This window comes from Oncorhynchus tshawytscha, linkage group LG05 (assembly GCF_018296145.1).
Source record: "Oncorhynchus tshawytscha isolate Ot180627B linkage group LG05, Otsh_v2.0, whole genome shotgun sequence".
Lineage (NCBI taxonomy): Eukaryota > Metazoa > Chordata > Actinopteri > Salmoniformes > Salmonidae > Oncorhynchus > Oncorhynchus tshawytscha.
Window position 1 is genome coordinate 69,785,695 of NC_056433.1, and position 22,487 is coordinate 69,808,181.

At 44.1% G+C, this 22,487-nt stretch overlaps 1 protein-coding gene across 4 annotated transcripts in view; it reads left to right on the forward strand.

The window, feature by feature from the left end:
* The window catches only part of LOC112251285 (CMP-N-acetylneuraminate-beta-1,4-galactoside alpha-2,3-sialyltransferase), a 75,484-nt gene extending 58,188 nt beyond the window's left edge, over positions 1-17,296 (forward strand). For 3 of the 4 annotated variants that reach the window (XM_024422191.2, XM_024422192.2, XM_024422195.2), the window contains 3 exons: positions 5,142-5,288; positions 11,237-11,383; positions 15,722-17,296. In XM_024422191.2, the coding sequence (XP_024277959.1) occupies positions 5,142-5,288; positions 11,237-11,383; positions 15,722-15,826 (399 nt within the window). In that variant the 3' untranslated portion in view covers positions 15,827-17,296. The remainder of the gene's footprint in view (positions 1-5,141; positions 5,289-11,236; positions 11,384-15,721) is intronic. The other variant, XM_024422194.2, reaches the window with a different exon arrangement.
* Positions 17,297-22,487: the final 5,191 nt, after the last annotated feature.

Genomic DNA, 22,487 nt, shown 5'->3' on the forward strand with positions numbered 1-22,487 from the left:
TCGGCTTACACATCTCAGAGTAGCTGAAATGGTCTAACCACACAGACACCATAGTGAAGAAGGCACGACAGCTACTCTTCAATCTCAGGATGCTGAAGAAATTTGTCCTGTCCACGAGGGCCCTCACAGTGTTCTACAGGAGCACCATCGACAGCATACTGTCGGGCTGCATCACAGCCTGGTACAGCAACTCCACTGCCGCGGATAGCAAGGCTTTTCAGAGGGTGATACGTGCAGCCGAACGCACCACTGTCTGCCCACCAGGACATCTACAACACCAGGTGTCGCAGGAAGGCCAAGAAGATCATCAATGACCCCAGCCACCCAAGCCACGCCCTGTTCTCCCCACTTCAATCACACAGATGCAGGCAGTACAGGAGCATCATGGCAAAAACTGAAAGACTGGCCAATAGTTTCTACCCTCAGACCATCAGGCTGCTGAATAGCCACCACTAGTCAGCTAACTGCTCCACCCTCCCCTGCTATTCCCCTATTCCCCCCCCCCAACTAATTTGTATTTTTTATTTCACTTGGTCCCCACACCATCTCAATGGTCATGCAGCTCCCCCTATGGTCACTCCCCCCACCCCCTCAACAGTCTTTACTCTGCCTCCACCCTAATGGAAATTGTATTATTCATCACTGCCACATTTGTTATTATGTATATAGTGCCATTTCTATTTTTATTTTATTTGACCATTTTCATTGTTTTATTTCACTTAGTCCTGCATGTTGAAGCTCAAAGCCCAATATTTTAAGTGTACTCTGCAATCACACCTGCGACCCTCTACATGTGACTATTAAACACTCTGAATCTCCCCCCTGCCCCAGACCCAGCTTGAGATGTTGCTACAATGTACTAGGACCTGGAACACTGTCTGTGTAACTGGTGTGACAGGCTCCACATAACAACAACATTCACCGTTTGTACACTGTGTTGATTGCAGCAAGTTGAATATGAATAGGAACCTTTCACAATATACTGTATAATAACTCAAATAAAGCCAATTCCCAATAATTATGTATAGGTGTCATATTCTTTATTTATTACATCATCTTCCATCACTATTCCCTCTCAGAACGACGAGGTGAAACCTGAGATCACATGTTTTTAGTTTTACTACAGTGGGGACTGTGTCCCTTGGCCTGGCTTTATGTGTCCCTGGGCTTGGCTTTATGTGTCCTTTGCTGTGATGTTGTTGCCCTGTCAGAACCAGAGAGGCCCTTTATTCAGAACCTGTCTGACAGAGAGGTGGGATGTGTCTGGGCTTGTCCTGGGCACACAGCCAAATCCGCCTCAAAGCCACTTGGCCATATTTTATAGTCACTCTTTATTTGGAAATATCAAAGGCATCGCTCTGGTCTGTTTGTACAGGTGACTTGTGTTAAAATCCACTGACCAACTGCTAAGCGTCAGCTCTCACTTTGTCAGTTTCTCAGCTGAAGAGAGGAATGCACAACTAATCATGAGGCAGCAGTAGTGTAGTGGAGGGTATACATAGGCATATGCCTTATACCCAATTATTTTTCAGTGGGCCTTGCGTATACTCACTCCTTAATCTCCACTGATACATATCAAAGTAGTGTAGTGGAGGTATACGCTGTATCAATTAATAGGGCTGATGGAACAGATCAGAATGTTTAGCTTAAAATGTTGATAAACTATTATTTCTTCACTGTTCTAAAATGCGCACCGCACATGCAAACGGTTTCATGGACAGAGATGGAAATACACGTTAGAAAGAGGGGGATTTAAAGATTAAACAACTATCATGGGTTGCTAATATGACTAGGATAATGTCTTTGGTTGTTAGACACATGAAAGAAAGTTGAAATAAAACCAATAGAGCAGAACGCATATGAGCAAGTCTTTATACAAAATAATTGGCTCCATGTTTCTATGGTGGGATTTTGACTCTAGGCTACTTTGAAGCAAGGTAAGACATGCCTCATAATATGAAGTCAAATTTCCAGGTTTCAAACAATTAAGGAACAGGAAAAATATAGCGATGCTAATGCTAATGCTAACTGGGGCGGCAGGGTAGCCTAGTGGTTAGAGTGTTGGACTAGTAACCGAAAGGTTGCAAGTTCGAATCCCCAAGCTGACAAGGTACAAATCTGTCGTTCTGCCCCTGAACAGGCAGTTAACCCACTGTTCCTAGGCTGTCATTGAAAATAAGAATTTGTTCTTAACTGACTTGTCTAGTAAAATAAAGGAAAAATTAAATAGACCTAACTGTCTTCTGGTAGATGGAAAGGCATTCCCAGAAACCTTCTGTTTTCAATGGTAACTAGCTACAAAGTAGCCTATGCCTACGTACCTGTCAGAATGATATCATGAATATTTGCATTAATCCAGTGGCCATTTATTTTGCAAACTCCATCTCATGTGCTACAGAAACACGGCTAATCAAACAATAATGCTAGGTGCCTGCACACTTGTGGTTTAAGCATTGTTATGGACTTAGAACATACAATTTTGTTGTTTTTCTATTTAAAAAAGTGTGACTTTGAGAACAAAAACCTGAAAAAATTGTGGGAAATGTAATGCTGTGAATTCCTGACTCAGTTGAACTGTTTCAATAGTAGGCCTACTATTAGCCGACTTTCACAGTACAGCTTGGGTGGACCTGACTGTGAAAGACCAATATGGGATTTATCATGTTAAAGTCATTCAGAGTGCATCACTGTTTGTCATTGAGCTTTTCACACAGTGCACCTTTCCTTGGCCAGGTGTGCCATTTGGATGTGAGTATATGTGAGTATACCCACTTCTCCAGGCAGCACTACACCACTGTGAGGCAGAAGAACAATAGAAGCAGACCTGGGTTCAAATACTATTATAAATCATTTAAAATACTTTATCAAATCAAATGTATTTATATAGCCCTTCGTACATCAGCTGATATCTCAAAGTGCTGTACAGAAACCCAGCCTAAAACCCCAAACAGCAAGCAATGCAGGTGTAGAAGCACGGTGTCTAGGAAAAACTCCCTAGAAAGGCCAAAACCTAGGAAGAAACCTAGAGAGGAACCCGGCCATGAGGGGTGGCCAGTCCTCTTCTGGCTGTGCTGGGTGGAGATTATAACAGAACATGGCCAAGATGTTCAAATGTTAATAAATGACCAGCATGGTCAAATAATAATAATCACAGGCAGAACAGTTGAAACTGGAGCAGCAGCAAGGCCAGGTGGACTGGGGAGAGCAAGGAGTCATCATGCCAGGTAGTCCTGAGGCATGGTCCTAGGGATCAGGTCCTCTGAGAGAGAGAAAGAAAGAGAGAATTAGAGAGAGCACACTTAAATTCACACAGGACACCGGATAAGACAGGAGAAGTACTCCAGATATAACAAACTGACCCTAGCCCCCCGACACATAAACTACTGCAGCATAAATACTGGAGGCTGAGACAGGAGGGGTCAGGAGACACTGTGGCCCCATCCGATGATACCCCCGGACAGGGCCAAACAGGAAGGATATAACCCCACCAACTTTGCCAAAGCACAGCCCCCACACCACTAGAGGGATATCTTCAACCACCAACTTACCACCCTGAGACAAGGCCGAGTAGAGCCCACAAAGATCTCCGCCACGGCACAACACAAGGGAGGGGGGCGCCAACCCAGACAGGAAGATCACATCAGTGACTCAACCCACTCAAGTGCTTGTTTAAGCTTGCCTGGCTTAATGGACTAATAGAATCGTCCCCAAACTGAAAACCCCACCCATCTGGCACCAGGCAGGCTAGAGCAATTGCTCAAAGTATTTTAAAGGATTTCAAATAGTATTTCAACACAGGTCTGATGAGAAGAGATGTTTAGGTGCTCTGAGCTCCCTGGTATTTGATATGCAACAGTTGACTCTGAGAGCAAGAAGAGTTGTGCTTTAGGAGACCACCAACAGAGAGAGATCACATTGTTATTGAAAGTAGTAAATGTTTTACTGATTTCTTAATTTATTATTACGGCTAGGGGCCATTTTTTCATGCTACAATTACACTAACCTTTATATTTCTCACTCTCGCTCTCTTTCTCGCTCGCTCTCTTTCTTTCAATTCAATTCAATTCAAGGGCTTTATTGGCATGGGAAACATGTGTTAACATTGCCAAAGCAAGTGAGGTAGATAATATATAAAGTGAAATAAACAATAACAATTAACAGTAGACATCACACATACAGAAGTTTCAAAACAATAAAGACATTACAAATGTCATATTATATATATATATACAGTGTTTTAACAATGTACAAATGGTAAAGGACACAAGATAAAATAAATAAGCATAGATATGGGTTGTATTTACAATGGTGCGTGTTCTTCACTGGTTGCCCTTTTCTCGTGGCAACAGGTCACAAATCTTGCTGCTTTGATGGCACACTGTGGAATTTCACCCAGTAGATATGGGAGTTTTTCAAAATTGGATTTGTTTTCGAATTCTTTGTGGATCTGTGTAATCTGAGGGAAATATGTCTCTAATATGGTCATACATTGGGCAGGAGGTTAGGAAGTGCAGCTCAGTTTCCACCTCATTTTGTGGGCAGTGAGCACATAGCCTGTCTTCTCTTGAGAGCCATGTCTGCCTACGGCGGCCTTTCTCAATAGCAAGGCTATGCTCGCTGAGTCTGTACATAGTCAAAGCTTTCCTTAATTTTGGGTCAGTCACAGTGGTCAGGTATTCTGCCGCTGTGTACTCTCTGTGTAGGGCCAAATAGCATTCTAGTTTGCTCTGTTTTTTTGTTAATTCTTTCCAATGTGTCAAGTAATTATCTTTTTGTTTTCTCATGATTTGGTTGGGTCTAATTGTGCTGCTGTCCTGGGACTCTGTAGGGTGTGTTTGTGAACAGAGCCCCAGGACCAGCTTGCTTAGGGGACTCTTCTCCAGGTTCATCTCTCTGTAGGTGATGGCTTTGTTGTGGAAGGTTTGGGAATCGCTTCCTTTTAGGTGGTTATAGAATTTAACAGCTCTTTTCTGGATTTTGATAATTACTGGGTATCGGCCTAATTCTGCTCTGCATGCATTATTTGGTGTTCTACGTTGTACACGGAGGATATTTTTGCAGAATCTTTCTCTCTCTCTCTCTCTCTGTCTCTCTCTCTCCCTCCCCCTGCCCCCCTCTATTTATCTCTCTGTCTCTCATAGCGTAGCACAGAAGGGTTCTGGAAGTCTGTGGCCCGTCATGTCCCCAGGGAGCCCAGTGAGATGAGGATCCTCAACCCTTACTTCATCCAGGAGGCTGCCTTCAGGTTCATCGGCCTGCCTCACAACAATGGACAGATGGGGAGAGGGGTGAGAGAAAGGGAAACTCACTGCTGTTTTCTGTCATAGGAAATTATGGTGGAAATATTATGTTAAAAAAAAATACGATCAGCATAGAAAAACACACAAAACAGGTCAGGAGCCCGTAAAATGGCTGCTATCCATATCTGCATCCTAAAACAAGAAGAAGTACATAATACAAGAACATATAAGGACTTCTTGCTTGAACGATTTCAGTTACATATTTGATATTTCATGATATTAAGAAAACATGATGTTCAGTCTGCCTTCGAGTCAAAGGGGGCCTATATTAAACAATAAATATGTTAATATGTTTTCACTATGGTTTGAAAACATACCTAAATTCGGGGATGGAAGGTGTCGCTGTACTCCTAATTATCCCATTATCGAAGCCGCGAAATAGAGAACATTGAAATACTGCTCGTTTTTCATTAAACTGCCTTTTTTCATCAGCATGCTAGGCTATCTAATGCTAAAACATCCCATTAAATTCTACAACACTTCCAGCAGGAACTTTAGATTAGGATTGGCTGTGTCAGGTAGGAGACCTGAGCCAACTCCTCGTGCTTACTGTGGGGAGCGTGTAACAGGTCAGGCACTGTGTTATGCAGAGATGCGCACGGTGTCTCCAGTGCGCTATTCTAGCCTGGAGCGCTCTATTCCAGCTCCTCGCATTTGCCGGGCTAGAATGGGCATCCAGGACGCATTGTGCCAACTCTATGTTCTGGATCTCCAATGCGTCTCCACGGTCCAGTTTATCCTGCGCCTCCTCCCCGCACTCGCCCTGAGGTGTGTGTCACCAGCCCAGTACCACCAGTGACAACACCATGCACCAGGTTTCCCGTGCTCCTCCAGAGCCCAGTACGCCCTGTTCCTGCTCCTCGCACTCGCCCTGAGGTGTGTGTCACCAGCCCAGTACCACCAGTGCCGGCACCACGCACCAGGCCTACAGTGCGCCTCGGCAGTCCAGAGCGTCTGGCGACAGTTCACAGACCGGAACCTCAAATGACGGGCCACAGTCCGGAACCTCAAACGACGGGCCACAGTCCGGAACCTCAAACTACGGGCCATAGTCCGGAACCTCAAACGAAGGTTCCCAGTCCAGGTCCCCAGTCCAGAACATCCGGCGATGATCCAAGCAGCGAGGGTACCCAGCCCGGGGCCTATGGCGAGGATCTGCAGTCCAGAGCCTCCGACGATGATCCACGGGTCGGTGCTACAAGAGCGGACTCAGACCCGCCACCGAGGCGGGATGCCCACCCAGACACGCCACAGAGCCGCCACCGAGGTTAGATGCCCACCCAGACCCTCCCATACAGGTTTATGTTTGCGGCCCCCACCTTTGAGGGGGGTACTGTCACGCCCTGACCTTAGTTATCTTTGTGTTCCTTATTATTTTGTTTAGGTCAGGGTGTGACGAGGGTGATATATGTGTTTTCCACCTGTGTGTTTTCCACCTGTCTATGTTTTTTGTATGGTTTATACAGTCTAGGTGTTTTTATGTCTATGGTTGCCTTGGTTGGTTCTCAATCAGAGGCAGCTTTTTATCGTTGTCTCTGATTGGGGACCATATTTAGGCAAGCCATATGCCTTGGAAAGTTTGTGGGTTATTGTCTGTGTAGTTGCCTGTGTTTGCACTCGTTGTTCATAGTTTCATGTTCGTTTTGGTTAGTTTGTTTAAGTGTTCTTCCTTCAATAAAAGAAGAATGTATTCTAATCACTTTCTTCTCCTCTTTACTTTATTCTCCTCGAACATGACAAATCAATCATTACATTTTTTAAAATAATATTCTGAGTTTACAATAACTCCTTTACAACAGGTTTATAAGTATATTATTAATTATTTACAAATTGTGAACATACTATGATCAAACACCTTATTACTTATCTTATAAATACTTGAAAATTGTGTTCTAAATATGTATTTAGAGATTGCTTATTGACATTTACAAATGTAGGAATAATTATTAATAAATTGTAAGTAATGTAACGGCTCTCTTCTATCTCCTCCTCTGACGAAGAGGTAGAACAAGGATCGGACCAAAATGCAGCATGGTGATGATTCATGATATATTTTAATGAAGGAAAACCTATACATGCAGAAACTACAAAACTAACGAAATGAAATAATGAAAACCGAAACAGCCTATCTGGTGAAATACAAAACACTAAGACAGGAACAATCACCCACAAACACACAGTGAAACCCAGGCTACCTAAATATGGTTCCCAATCAGAGACAACGAGAATCACCTGACTCTGATTGACAACCTCAGGCAGCCATAGACTATGCTAGACACCCCTACTCAGCCACAATCCCAATACCTACTAAAACCCCCAATACCACAACACAACACAAAATAACCCCATGTCACACCCTGGCCTGACCAAATAAATATATAAACACAAAATACTAAGACCAGGGCGTGACAAGTAAACTCTTTACAAACTGTTTTGAAATTGTTTATTTTAAGGGACCTTAATATAAAGTGTTACCAGTCCAAGTAACAGATTGGAATAGTTTCTATGTTATTTATATGTGACCCACCACTTGGATTCGTTTCTATGTAGCAACATTTGAAATTGTGTTTTTTACATTGGATAAAAGTAGAGACTGCAATTGAGGAACAATGGGGAAGTAATTCTGCTTTGAAAGTTGATAAACTTGTAACCCCACTTTTGTGAAAATGGACGTGAATGTTTTGATACATGTACTGGAGAGCTCTTCTTTGTCAACACCCGTTCAGCATCGTTCACACCCACTTAAGCCTTAGCCCCACCCATCTCTTTAATCACAGTGTAGTAAACAACCAAAGATTTCAAGACTAAAGGTGGTGAAAGTTGTTGTAAAAATACACTTTACCTAGACCTTGGCCTATATCCTAATCTGACTGGTGCACGTCATGTTGTAATTCACATTTCTGTCTCTGGTAAACACACACTATATCCAATAACATCTAAGTTTATTTGTTACTTGCATAGTGGCGTCTTTTGTTTAGACATGTAGGTAGCTAAACAATAAACCGTAATCCCAACTCTAATGCCCCGTTCAATACAATTGGGAACTCTGAAAAGAACTAGCTCTGGCTGGGAAAAATTGATTTGAACAGTTATCCAACTCGGGAATCCCACTCGGGCTTCTTTCTAGAACTCCGACTTTCTGACCTGAAGATCACTGTCACGATTTGACCTCGTATTTTGCAGAGTTCCTAATTGTTTTGAACGCAGCAATAATACCATGCATGAATCTGCAGGTAGCTCAAGCTAACCAACTAGGTTCAATGTTACCTAGCTATTATAAAGCTATAACTAGCAATGCAAATGGCTTTCTGAGCTACGAAAAATATTACTACACAGATCATACATGTAACCTTAGCTAGCGAGCCAGCCAGCTAACTTTAGCTAGCTAGCTAACAGTACGCTTTAACTTGCAATGAAAACGACTTTCTGACCAAATTAGAAATGTATAATATCTGAAAAAGTAGCTAGACTCTTACTCATATACATGGATGAACGCTTCTCCCTGCTTGTCTTGGATACGATGGTTGCCCTTAGTTTGAAGATGTCATCCAGAGACAGGTGTTTTATACAACAGCCTCCTGTTCTCTTTTGGACTCTCTCCTTATTTGGCAATCACCTCTCTGCTTCCACCGGGCATTCCACTGATTTCAAAACTCGGTCAACTTCTTCCATGACAACGACACCATCATCAGAGGACTACAATTTCTGGTTCAATGAAAATGTTTTTACCTAAATCAGAGATTTCCTCATTGTCTGATTCATTTTCAAAGTCAGGGAGAGTCAGCATGGCACGATCGTCCTCCAGAAAGTAGTCCATCATAGCTTTTTCCTACTGATAGCGCTATTAACTTCAGGGCAGCAATGTTGAGCGGAGTAGCAAAACTTCTTCTGTTTTTTAAAAACAAAGGTCGAAAGGATTATCCACACATACTGAGCAGCTCATGTTATAGACTGCTACATGGCGAACCCAATCCGAAATCATCTCTCGGCATGTCCAGCCCATCCATTATCTCAGCCAATCATGGCTAGTGGGAAGGTTCCTGTATTTTTCTGTGGCTTAACCAACTAGGCTCATAATTTAACAATGTTATTGGTATTTACAGATGGCATACACATTTGTTATTAAGGCACACATGTTCCAGAAGGCATTTCTGCCAAAAAACACATTTTGATAAAAAAATAAAACGTTCAAATGCCTCTCCTGTGAGGTAGTGACATGCGACATACGCCTGCCTACCTTCTTGAAACGGGTCACATATTTGAGTAGCATAAGATGAATTAATTGATCAATGTACCTGCAAATACTTAGATATTGAAACAAACAATTCAGAAGATCAACCTGTATTAGAGCATGTTGGGAAATATGATAATGATGGGTGTGGTTTTCGGTTCAACTCTGATAACTTAACACCAACATTGGGGTTATTTTACACCACTGAGTGTTAATTTAACTCTTGAATCAACACTAGAAATGTTACACTGAAAAATCTGCACAAGTAACACTGACCAGTTTGCTGTGTGCTATGAAAGGGACCCATCTGCAGGCTTCCATACATTCAAGAACCTTTTAGAATTATGAAGAACCGTAGATGCCACGTCAAGAACACCCCACTGAACTGAAAGGTTCTTTATCGTGCAAGAGTTCTCCAAGAGCTCAGGAAGAACCATTTCAGAACCAGAACCCTTCTGTCCTGTTTTCAGTGTACCCTAACACACTACAGACATACAACAGCCCCTCCAGGTGCCTTAGTTGGCTCTGCTCTGCTCTGGGCGCTCCAGATGTCTCAGCAGCAATGAGTCAGAACACAAACTAATACTGTTTACTGTTAGAGTCCCGTTTGGATGTCAGCACTACTGGAACTAATATGGGCCAATGCCATGCCTCCAATCTCAGGAATTCAAAGATAATGTACACAAATTGTGTTCATTGATGTCCTTAAATCTTTAAGAGCTATGCTGCAAGGGGTCATCAAAATCAAGCTCAGAATTGTGTAGTTTATGATACCCCCTCCTGACGGAATGTTGTCATGGAAGTGTGAATTGAGGCATTAATAATCAAGACGCGAATACTAGTGAACAGCAGAACAGTGTGTACACAATACAATCCTGTTCATTCACACCCAGTAGAGAGACGTGGCTGACAGCCGTAGAGAGAGCAAGGACTTGAGAAGCATCGACCTGAGCTGTAGATGTACTGTAGAGGCTAGAGCTAGTTGGACCTTTTTATCAACCAGTAGCTTTTCAATAGCTGCTAGAGAAGATACCCTTCCTTGTTGTAACATCCACACCTATAGAGGGCCATGGAGGGAGCATGGACCTATGCTGGAGATGTACTGTAGAGGCTAGAGGTGGTTGGTTTTAATCAGCCACCAGGCAGTACGCCCGCTGCTATGCTAGCAGGATTAGCCATGTCTGTCATACACAGAGCTACACTGATAAGCCTTTCGGTATTAGCCTGCCTGGCCACAGGGCTGTTGACCTGCTGCCTACAGCCTGGCACAGGGTCTGCCACAGTGTGTCTGTAAGAGGGAGAATGGAGACCTTCAGCACCACAGATACACCTGCAGCAACTCCCTCAAACACCCAGACAGCTGATAAGTTCACTTCGTTCCTACCGGGATGTCCAGCTATCTCAAGCAGCAGAAGTTCAAGCAGCACAGAGAGCGGGAGAGAGGGGGAGAGTGAGAGAGTGACGGGGGAAGAGAGAGAGAGGACGTTTTCCTTTCTCTCACCAGCTCTGTTAACAAAATAAATTGCCATTGTTTCCTTAATCTAAATGTGCCATGACTAGGTCTTTCAAAGTTCCATTCCATGTGTTCTGTTTTGGTAACCTTTTACATTTCCCTTTAGTTACCCCATGTTCTATTCCTCCAACAGTTCTACTGCCATTCTGTCCAGTTTCAGGGAATATTTGTCTTCTCTTCTGTGTTTTCCAGAATATTCCGACCCTGGGGACGGTTGCCATAACAATGGCCCTCCATAACTGTGATGAGGTAGCCGTGGCTGGATTTGGCTATGACATGAGCACCCCTCACGCCCCCCTACACTACTACGAGAAGATCAGGATGGCGGCCATCAAAGAGGTACCACTGACGTGACGACTGACGCCAGCCATTTACCACTCTTAAGGTTCAGATTGGGGCCTTGACATACACATCATGGAACAAAAATGTCATGTAAATTGTAAAACAATGCCTTCATCTGACCATGAGGTCACACTGACCTAAAGCAGAAGGTTTGTTTAGGTTTTTAGCAGAGCCCTGTTCAAATAATGGAAGCTGAAAGAGGGGCATGTGTACTGTATGCTGTCAGTCTGATGGGTAACTATGGATGAGGCTTGTGTCATCCTTACCCAGCAACTCACCGCTCACCTACATGTTCACACACACACACACACACACCCACTCCATACTGCATCAAAGTGAGAAGAACTGATGGCTTAGTTTGGTGCCAATGTCAAAATAACTCCATTAAGAGAAGTGTTTATAAACGTCTTGTAAATCAGTAGGGACATTTAGAGACAAACTGACCTGAATATTTGAACCATGCACTGTAATTCTAAACTATTTCCAATGAAACCCGAGTCATTCTTTCTAGAGACTTTACTGTGTAGTGAACAGGTGTCGGATGGATGTTTGGCTATATCTAGAGAGACTCAGATCTGCTTTAAGTCCACTCACTCAGACTTAGACTTGTGTGAGGTGAGGTGTTAGTCTCTGTGAAAGGGGTAGGTTGACCTGAAAGATACAGAAAGACAACCTTGTAGGGAATCACAGTTGTTCATGTCATGAATACTATAAAGATCTTTATCTCATCCTTGGTTGCAGTGATTCATTCCTGAAGTGAGTCATTCAATCCCTCATTCCAGAAGGCTATCCTACTAAGTTTGTGAAAGCATTATGACAAGTTTAGATTTTGAAAGGGTTAAGTTGTGAAAGGGATGGTTTATGAAAGCGACACAGACAACCTTGTATGTCACCTGACTGTGTGTTGCCGTGGTATCGTCTGTTCTCTGAACCCTTAGTTACCGGAACAGAACAGGAACATCCATCCATCCGCCCACTCAAAGTCAACAGCTATGAACCATACAGCCAGGGCTGTGTTGGTATGTTAGCATTCCCTGCTAAGCGTGTGTCTCTGTCTCCCTTTAAACTGTCTACCAACATCCTCTCTGTTTAGCTTGGCTAGTTTACTTCTCTGCAGGGGAAGTTTACACTGACCTTTCTCTCCTTATTTAATACCCTTCTCCAAGAGTCCTGTGGTTTCTCTCTAATGTTCATCGTGTTACTTCCCAGTTCCCACCACCACACGGGAGGCGAGATGTGGAGTAGAATGTGGAGTAGCATGTGGAGTAGCATGTGGAGTAGCGTGTGGAGTAGGATGTGGAGTAGTATGTGGAGTAGGATGTGGAGTAGGGTATGGAGTAGGATGTGGAGTAAGGTGTTGAGTAGGATGTGGAGTAGGGTGTTGAGTAGAATGTGGAGTAGGGTGTTGAGTAGGATGTGGAGTAGGGTGTTGAGTAGAATGTGGAGTAGGGTGTTGAGTAGTGTGTGGAGTAAGATGTGGAGTAGGGTGTTGAGTAGGATGTGGAGTAGGGTGTGGAGTAAGATGTGGAGTAATATGTGGAGTAAGATGTGGAGTAGGGTGGGGAGTAATATGTGGAGTAGTGTGTGGAGTAAGATGTGGAGTAGGATGTGGAGTAAGATGTGGAGTAGGGTGTGGCATAAGATGTGGAGTAAGATGTGTAGTGTGTGGAGTAAGATGTGGAGTAAGATGGGTAGTGTGTGAAGTAAGATGTGGAGTAAGATGTGGAGTAAGATGTGGAGTAGAGTGTGGAGTAAGATGTGGAGTAAGATGTGGAGTAAGATGTGGAGTAAGATGTAGAGTAAGATGGGTAGTGTGTGGAGTAAGATGAGGAGTTAGATGGGTAATGGAAGTCAGGTGTAGAGGAGCCTGTGGGTGCTGGTGTTTGAAGAGGGGGCAGGACCACAAGCACAATAGCAAGTGTGTCCCAAGTGGCACCCTATTCCCTACAGTACACTACTTTTTACCAGACCCCTAAGGGCCCTGTTCAAAAGTAGTGCACTATATAGGGAATCTAGTGCCACTTGGGACACAGACACTTGTCCCAGTGTCTGGAAGGTCCATCTGATCCCTTCATTATGTACACAGCACTCTGCCTGGTCATAAATCACTCTTTACTAAGGTATGTCAGAGCCCAGAGGGGCTGGTCTGGTCCCTCCATGGCTGACATGTGATCACCCCCAGCACACACACACACGACTCCCCAACCAGGTGTCAGTGTGCGCTCTCTTCCATTTGCAGTGACACAAACCTGTCTCAGCCCCTCCTCCAACCCCCTTGCATGTATAATTGAGAGCTGTGGTAGTACAGTATTCTCTCTCTGGGTGACCCAGTCCAGGGCCAGTGTTAAGCTGTCAATCCAAGATGACCGCTGGGCCTCACACTCAAAGACCTTTGGGTCTGTGCCTGTAGAACGGCTCGGTCCAGCAGGCTAAGCTCCCTCTGAATGGATCACACACAGACATGTCCTGAACAGATACAACTGTTCAATCATCTATCACCGTAGTCTCCTCATAATGACACCAGCATTAGTCACTAAGACCAAATGAAGCAAGACTGAACAAATATCCTATAGATATTATTGAGAAATCAAGTGCCTGGAATCCTGCATTCTTCTAACATATTATGCTTAGGTGTGTTTTGTTCCGTCTGTCTAATCTCTGCCTGAAGGATTTCCTAACTCTTTAGAGGGAAGCCCTGGGTGGGGAGGAGGGAGTGTGAAGCGCTGAGAGAGAGATAGGGGGGGTGTGAAGTGCTGAGAGAGAGAGAGAGAGAGACAGAGAGAGAGAGAGTGAGAGGGTGGGGAGGAGGGAGTGTGAAGCGCTGAGAGAGAGAGAGAGAGAGGGGGGAGGAGGGAGTGTGAAGCGCTGAGAGAGAGAGAGAGACAGAGAGAGAGGGGGGGTGGGGAGGAGGGAGTGAGAAGCGCTGAGAGAGAGAGAGAGAGACAGAGAGAGAGAGGGTGGGGAGGAGGGAGTGTGAAGCGCTGAGAGAGAGACAGAGAGAGAGAGACAGAGAGAGAGAGAGAGACAGAGAGAGAGAGAGGGAGGGGGGGGAGGAGGGAGTGTGAAGCACTGAGAGAGAGAGAGAGAGAGAGAGAGAGAGAGAGGGGGGTGGGGAGGAGGGAGTGTGAAGCGCTGAGAGAGAGACAGAGAGAGAGAGACAGAGAGAGAGAGAGAGAGACAGAGAGAGAGAGGGGGGGAGGAGGAGGGAGTGTGAAGCGCTGAGAGAGAGACAGAGAGAGAGAGACAGAGAGAGAGAGAGAGACAGAGAGAGAGAGAGGGGGGGGGGAGGAGGGAGTGTGAAGCACTGAGAGAGAGAGAGAGAGACAGAGAGAGAGAGAGAGTCAGAGGAGCAGGTGAAAGCATGTGGAGCCCTAGTCAATCCCCTCCTCGCTCTTCTGAGCTGTCAGTCACTCAGCTGTCCCTACAGGCTCCAAACATGAACCAACTCTACCAGTCTAGCCTACAGCACTCTCTTTTAAGCATGGTTCTACAGATAACGTGTCCTGTAAACAATGGAACACGTATGGCAGTTATATAGGATAGTGAGGTAAAGGGTGGGGTTTGAGACCAGACACGCTATAGATATTGCCTTTGAACTCCATAACAACAGGTCTTAGGGATGGGTCGCTCCTGTAAAGCAGTGGTCGTGGTTGATACTACAGGTGTTTTGAACAAGTCTGTAATGACACTAGTTTCCCCACCATAAATTTCCGTCATATACCGGCATCCCCAACCTCAGATCTTAGACCACAGACGTTGCTATTTTGAGCGGTGAATGGTTTTCACATTTCGCTTGTAAAGCCATGACAAGAAAGCAGTTATCTCTTTCTGTCTCTTATCTTTTGTATCCAACAGCCCACAATAAAGTGGTTTACACCCCACGTTTAGTGTCCCACATTGTACAGTCAGTCGTCTGGTATTGTCTCTCCCTCTCATCCCCTGTATTTAAGGGGCAGCTCCGTAAGTGAAGAAAGCTCCTTTAAAAAGACAATAGTTTCACTGTCAACCTCAATAGTCTGTTTACTTTAGGTCTTCTTTTATGTTACTATTGTACCTCTGGCATTTACCTCCACTGATCTCTGTGATCAAAAGTTGAAAGTAAAGAAATGTGGATGCAACATCTTTGACATAGTCCCTGCCTCCCTTCCCAAAGAATGTGACTTTTTACCTGCATCTCCTGTAAAGTACCTACCGTTTTCCTCTGTTCCTCTGTCCACTCCCACTCCTGTTATTCTGCATCTCCTCTCCTCTACCATTCTCTCCTTTGTACTCCTCTATCCTCCCTCCATCCCCCTCTCTCCACACCTCTCCTCCCTGTCTGTCTCCTATTCACAGTCCTGGACTCACAACATTTCTAAGGAGAAGGAGTTCCTGATTAAGCTGGTGAAGGCTGGGGTTATACAGGACTTGACCAATGGGATCTGTGGCTCAGGATGCTGATGACAACATCCAGCCAATCCCAGGTCACAGAGAGAGAGATAGAGGAGGAAGCAGCATTGTGAAGTCCTGCTCTGTTCCCCCAACCTAACCCTAACCCTGGCTGAGCCATACTGTATTCAGGAAAGAAGGCTGGTGAAGGGTTCTGAAGGGTTTCTCGCTCTGACAGAGGAGAACTGTGGTAAATGGCATAATCCCTGCACTACACTGGAGAGATAGAACTACAACATTCTAGAATTCTCTAGAAAAACGAGAGCTAGAACTCTCTAGGAACATTGAGAGCTACACACTATTCTGTTTCAGGGTTTGCTGCAGTGTGACATTACAGTTTGATGAAAAGATGGACTGACAATCTGGACATAATGGGTTGTGCCAAGAATACCTCTGGAGAAGGATAAAGGACATGCCTCTACTCATACTTCTACAGTATACCTGAATGTATTCTGTCACCACGTACTCATCACTGTTATATATTTATTTTCTTCTCTTGTAATGGCAGCATTGCCCTCTATCTGGGCTCAGTCGAATATGTTTCCAGACAGGTAGCAAATAATGCACATACATATTCTGCTTCTAATGTATCTGGAAGTGGACGGAAGGGCCGGTGCTCATGGTTTAGAAGCCCTCCACACCTTCCTTCCCCCCTTTAAGATATGTTTTTAAATGATTTACCTTGAGAGATTACTTTGTTCCCCTCTGTCTTTTAAAAAATTATTTACCTTGAGAGATTACTTTGTTCCCCTCTGCAAAGAACAAAGGACAAAAAATGGGGGTGAGGAGTGACCGACCCCCCTCACTGGATAAACATGTTTTATTTTCACAGAAGCACTGAGCTTTGTGTCGTCTTCAGTTCATCAGTGTGCTTCCCAAACACTCATCTGTCCTGGATCACGTCTCAGACTGTTACTCTGGTCTTAATGCTGTTGTATTTGTCTATAGGGCTCTGGTCAAACATTGTGCACTATATAGGGAATAGGGTGCCATTTGGGATGCATCCTTTATTTCAAGTCTGCATGGCCTGCAAACATAATCAGTGTTACTACTTACTACTGTCAGTTGTTGTTTAAACAATTGAGGTTTATCAATTTTAAATGTCTTGTTTTATTTCTTTGTTCATTTTTGCCAAAATGGATTGTATTTTGTTAAGCAATAATATATGGTGTCTTAACCGCTGTTCTCTGTTCAGCCACATATTATCTTATTTTCTACTCATATGCACAAGCCAAAGCACTTGAATTTCTCATCGCTCACAGACAGCAGTGGAGGCTGCTGAGGGGAACGTCTCATAGTAATGGCTGGAATTGTTTCAACCACATGGAAACCATATGCCTGATACCATTCCATTGACTCCATTCAGTCATTACTATGAGCCGTCCTCCCCTCAGCAGCCTCCACTGACACACAGTCACTACACTATGGAGCGTCGTGCATCAAGATGGTTTGACAAATGAAATAAAGCAGATTATAACTCTGTCCCTTGTCATTTTATGAAATGCAAACAACTGGAGAGAGGTAATGAAATGTGTTTATATATTCCTGTTTTTTATGTTTAATTGAATATTATATCTACTGTTGTCTTCCCTAAACTTTTTTTTTGCATTTAAAAAGCATCTATTTGATATTGCAACACAGCAATGTCTAACAGTGTTGTTGTCTAATGCCATGTTGTTTAGATACAGTATATGTTTGTGTTTATAACTTTTCCACCCACCCATCCATGTATTCCAGTAGTGGATACACCTTATCAGAAAGATCATCTCAGCTTTTCTTGTCCTACTAAGTGGCATCAACAAACAGTCAGTGTTTATGAGAGAGTGCTGGTAAACATGGTCAATGTAACTGGTGGGGCTGAGTCATCCTTGTGTTGTGATCTGGGTTCAAATACTATTAGAAATCTTTCAGTCTATCAGCGTTTGCTCTAGCTTCCCTGGAGTGTCAGTTCGGTAGGTTTTGCAGATTTTTTGACTATTCTATTGGTCCATTAAGTCATGGAAGATCAATCAAGCATGATAAAATAATTGAGATGGTTTCGAATAGCATCTGAACTCAGGTCTGCTGCTTTCTTGGGTGGGTTCTTGCAGGATATTTGTGGGGAAAAGGTCAAGGACAGGGAATGTTCTATGTTCCACACGTTGGAGACTGCCAACAACAGAACAGTGTCCTGGGAACAGATTACTGACCATCTTAACTCTTTGAGACTAACCACTGGTGTGTGTGTGTGTGTGTGTGTGTGTGTGTGTGTGTGTGTGTGTGTGTGTGTGTGTGTGTGTGTGTGTGTGTGTGTGTGTGTGTGTGTGTGTGTGTGTGTGTGTGTGTGTGTGTGCAAGCGGAAATTTGTTTTGCCATGGTTACTATTGCGTTGTAACTATAGCTTTTTTGTAATGAGTCAGAGGTGTTACCAAGCTTGTATTGCCTTCAGCCAGGAGGGAGAGTCCAACCCAACCATTTGGTCTGCAAGTTAGATCAGGTTAGTTAGAGAGAGCTGTGGCTCAGACAGGTTAGACAGCTGTGGCACCATAACACCAGTCCAACAGGGACTCAATTTATCTCACCTCTGTAGAGAGAAACAGGAGAAGCCGGGAGAGGCTGAAGTCTGCTGAAAGCTGGAGTTTGCTATTCCAAAAGGAATGTCTGTTCACTTCTGTTGGACTTAGGAGTGCTGCCTTAATGGCTAAAATAGTTATCGAGGGCCACCCTTACACAACACTAGGGTTGCGTCCCAAATGGCACCCCTTTCCTTATATAGTGCACTGCTTTTGACCAGAGCCCTATGGGTGCCGTTTGAGACAGAGACAACTTCAGTTTATTAAAGTGATTTCACCTCATATGACATTCTTCTGCTGTGAGTCATGAAAGAGAGACTTCAAAGATTTCACATGGATAGAGAAATCAATGTAGTGTGTGGATGTTTATCTCATTACAGACTTGGCTCTAAGGCTATGGTTATAGTTTGAGTCCACGCTTAGAAGACTGTCAAAGGTGCAGGGTGACTGGGGCCAATGTCAGGATTATTGTAGCTCTGGTGCAGAGCGTTACATGCGTCTTAAAGAAGGCATGTAAACACCCTGGACCAAAGCTAGGGTTATTGCTGCTAGTAAAAAGGTTGGTTCTGAGTCCAAGCCTGAGCTACAGTATATGGATAAGGTCAGGGATAGGTGTTACATATACATTGCATCTGGAAAGTATTCAGACCCCTTGACTTGTTCTACATTGTGTTACATTACAGCCTTATTCTAAAATGTATTAATCAATCTACGCATAATACCCCATAATGACAAAGCAAAAACAGGTTTTTAGAAATGTGCAAATGTATATATAAATACTCTGGAAATAGTCTTTGAGTCTTCTTGGGTATGAAGCTACAAGCTTGACTCACCTTTATTTGGGGAGTTTCTCCCAATCTTCTCTGCAGATCCTCTCAAGCTCTGTCAGGTTGGATGGGGAGAGTAGGAGCACATCTATTTTCAGGTCTCTTCAGAGATGTTAGCTGCTTTGGCAGCAGCTAATGGGGATCCATAATGAATTATAATGACATCCAGAGACTTGTCCCAAAGCCACTCCTGCGTTGTCTTGGCTGTGGTCTGAGGTCCTAAGTGCTCTGGAGCAGGCTTTCATCAAGGATCTCTCTGTTCTTTGCTCCGTTCCTCTTTCCCTCAATCCTGACTAGTCTCCCGGTCCCTGCCGCTGAAAAACATCCCCACAGCATGATGCTGCCACCAAATCAAATCAAATGTATTTATATAGCCCTTCATACATCAGCTGATATCTCAAAGTGCTGTACAGAAACCCAGCCTAAAACCCCAAACAGCAAGCAATGCAGATGTAGAGGCACGGTGGCTAGGAAAAACTCCCTAGAAAGGCCGAAACCTAGAGAGGAACCAGGCTATGTGGGGTGGCCAGTCCTCTTCTGGCTGTGACTGCTTCACCGTAGGGATGGTGCCAGGTTTTCTCTAGACGTGACGCTTGACATTTAGGCCAAAGAGTTCAACTTGGTTTCATCAGACCAGAGAATCTTGTTTCTCATGGTCTGAGTCGTTTAGGTGCCTTTTGGCTAACTCTAAGCGAGCTGTCATGTGCCTTTTACTGAGGAGTGGTTTCTGTCTGGCCACTCTACCATAATGGCCTGATTGGTAGAGTGCTACAGAGATGGTTGTCCTTCTGGAAGATTCTCTCATCTCCACAGAGGAACTCTGGAGTTCAGTCAGAGGGACCATCTGGTTCTTGGTCACCTCCCTGACCAAGGCCTTTCACCCCGATAGCTCAGTTTGACCCAGCAGCCAGCTCTAGGAAGAGTCTAGGTGTTCCAAACTTATTCCATTTAAGAATGATGGAGGCCACTGTGTTTGTGGGGACCTTCAATGCTGCAGAAATGTTTTGGTACCCTTCCTTCTCGGAGCTCTAAGGACAATTCCTTCTAAATCATGGCTTGGTTTTTGTTCTGACATGCACTGTCAACTGTGGGAGCTTATATAGACAGGTGTGTGTTTTCCAAATCATGTCCAACCAATTGAATTTTCCACATGTGTACTCCAATCAGGTTGTAGAAACATCCTAAGGATGATCAAGGGAAACAGGATGCACCTCAGCTCAATTTAGAGTCTCATAGCAAAGGGTCTGAATACTGTAAATAAGGTATTTCTGTTTTTATTTTAATACATTTGCAAAAATGTCCAAAAACCTATTTTCACTTTGTCATTATTTTAGAATAAGGCTGTAATGTAACAAAATGTGGAAAAAGTCAAGGGGTCTGAATACTTTCCGAATGCATCGTATACTGAACAAAAATGTAAACGCAACATACAACAATTTGATAGATTTTTACAGAGTTACAGTTTGTATGAGGAAATCAGACAATTGAAATAAATTCATTAGGCCCTAATCTATGGATTTTATATGACTGGGAATACAGATATGCATCTGTTGGTCAGAGATACCATTACAAAAATGGGCCTCACAATGGGCCTCAGGCACATTTTAGAGTGGCCTTTTATTGTTAACAGCACAAGGTGCACCTGTGCAATGATCATTATGTTTAATATGCTTCTTGATATGCCACACCTGTCAGGTGTATGGATTACCTTGGCAATGGAGAAATGCAAACTAACAGGGGTGTAAACACATTTGTGCACAACATTTTAGAGAAATAAGCTTTTTGTGCATATGGAACATTTCTGGGATCTTTTATTTCAGCTCATGAAACACTTTACATGTTGTGTTTATATTTTTGTTCAGTATAGTTATGGCTGAGATTTGTATTCTTGTCTTGGCTTGTCTTGGATGCAGTCCCTATGGTTGTGTCCCAAATGGCACCCTGTTCCCTATATAGTGCCCTATTTACCCTATAGGCCCCGGTCAACAGTAGTGCACTACATACAGTCTATAAGGAATAGGTTGTCATTTGTGATGCAGGCTATGAGTATGCTTTCATGAGATTATTTGGAGCCTGCTACAGTATAAATTGGCTTGTTAACAGTGTGCACCATGTAATGGACACTGTTTGGCTGAAGGATCCTAGCGCCAACATATCGCAATTATTCTGCTAATAAATGTTATGAGATCTTAAAAACATTGCACTCTACTTCAGAACATGTTACAAGCTGTGTTTAGTGGACCACATTTGTGTTTTCTTCTCTTTTACTTTGAAGTAGAATGGATATCCTAGATCAGTACTAGATCAGTACTCTCCAACTCTGTTCCTGGAGAGATACCCTCCTGTAGGTTTTTACTCCAGCCCTGTTCCTGGAGAGCCCACCCTCCTGTAGGTTTTTACTCCAAAACTGTTCCTGGAGAGCCCACCCTCCTGTAGGTTTTCACCAACCCTGTTCCTGGAGAGCCCATCCTCCTGTAGGTTTTCACTCCAACCCTGTTCCCGGAGAGCTACCGTCCTGTAGGTTTTTAATCCAGCCCTGTTCCTGGAGAGCTACCGTCCTGTAGCTTTTCACTCCAACTCTGTTCCTGGAGAGCCCACCCTCCTGTAGGTTTTTACTCTAGCCCTGTTCCTGGAGAGCCCATCCTCCTGTAGGTTTTCACTCCAACCCTGTTCCCGGAGAGCCCACCCTCCTGTAGGTTTTTACTCCAGCCCTGTTCCTGGAGAGCTACCGTCCTGTAGGTTTTTACTCCAGCCCTGTTCCTGAAGAGCTACCATCCTGTAGGTTTTCACTCCAACTCTGTTCCTGGAGAGCTACCGTCCTGTAGGTTTTCACTCCAACTCTGTTCCTGGAGAGATACCCTCCTGTAAGGTTTTTATTCCAGCCCTGTTCCCGGAGAGCCCACCCTCCTGTAGGTTTTAATGACAATCCTGTTCCCGGAGAGCCCACCCTCCTGTAGGTTTTCACTCCAACCCTGTTCTTTGAGAGCCCACCCTCCTGTAGGTTTTAACACCAATCCTGTTCCTTACAGAGCCCACCCTCCTGTAGGTTTTAACACCAATCCTGTTCCTTACAGAGCCCACCCTCCTGTAGGTTTTAACACCAATCCTGTTCCTTACAGAGCCCACCCTCCTGTAGGTTTTAACACCAATCCTGTTCCTTACAGAGCCCACCCTCCTTTAGGTTGTAACACCAATCCTGTTTCTTACAGAGCCCACCCTCCTTTAGGTTTTAACACCAATCCTGTTCCTTACAGAGCCCACCCTCCTGTAGGTTTTAACACCAATCCTGTTCCT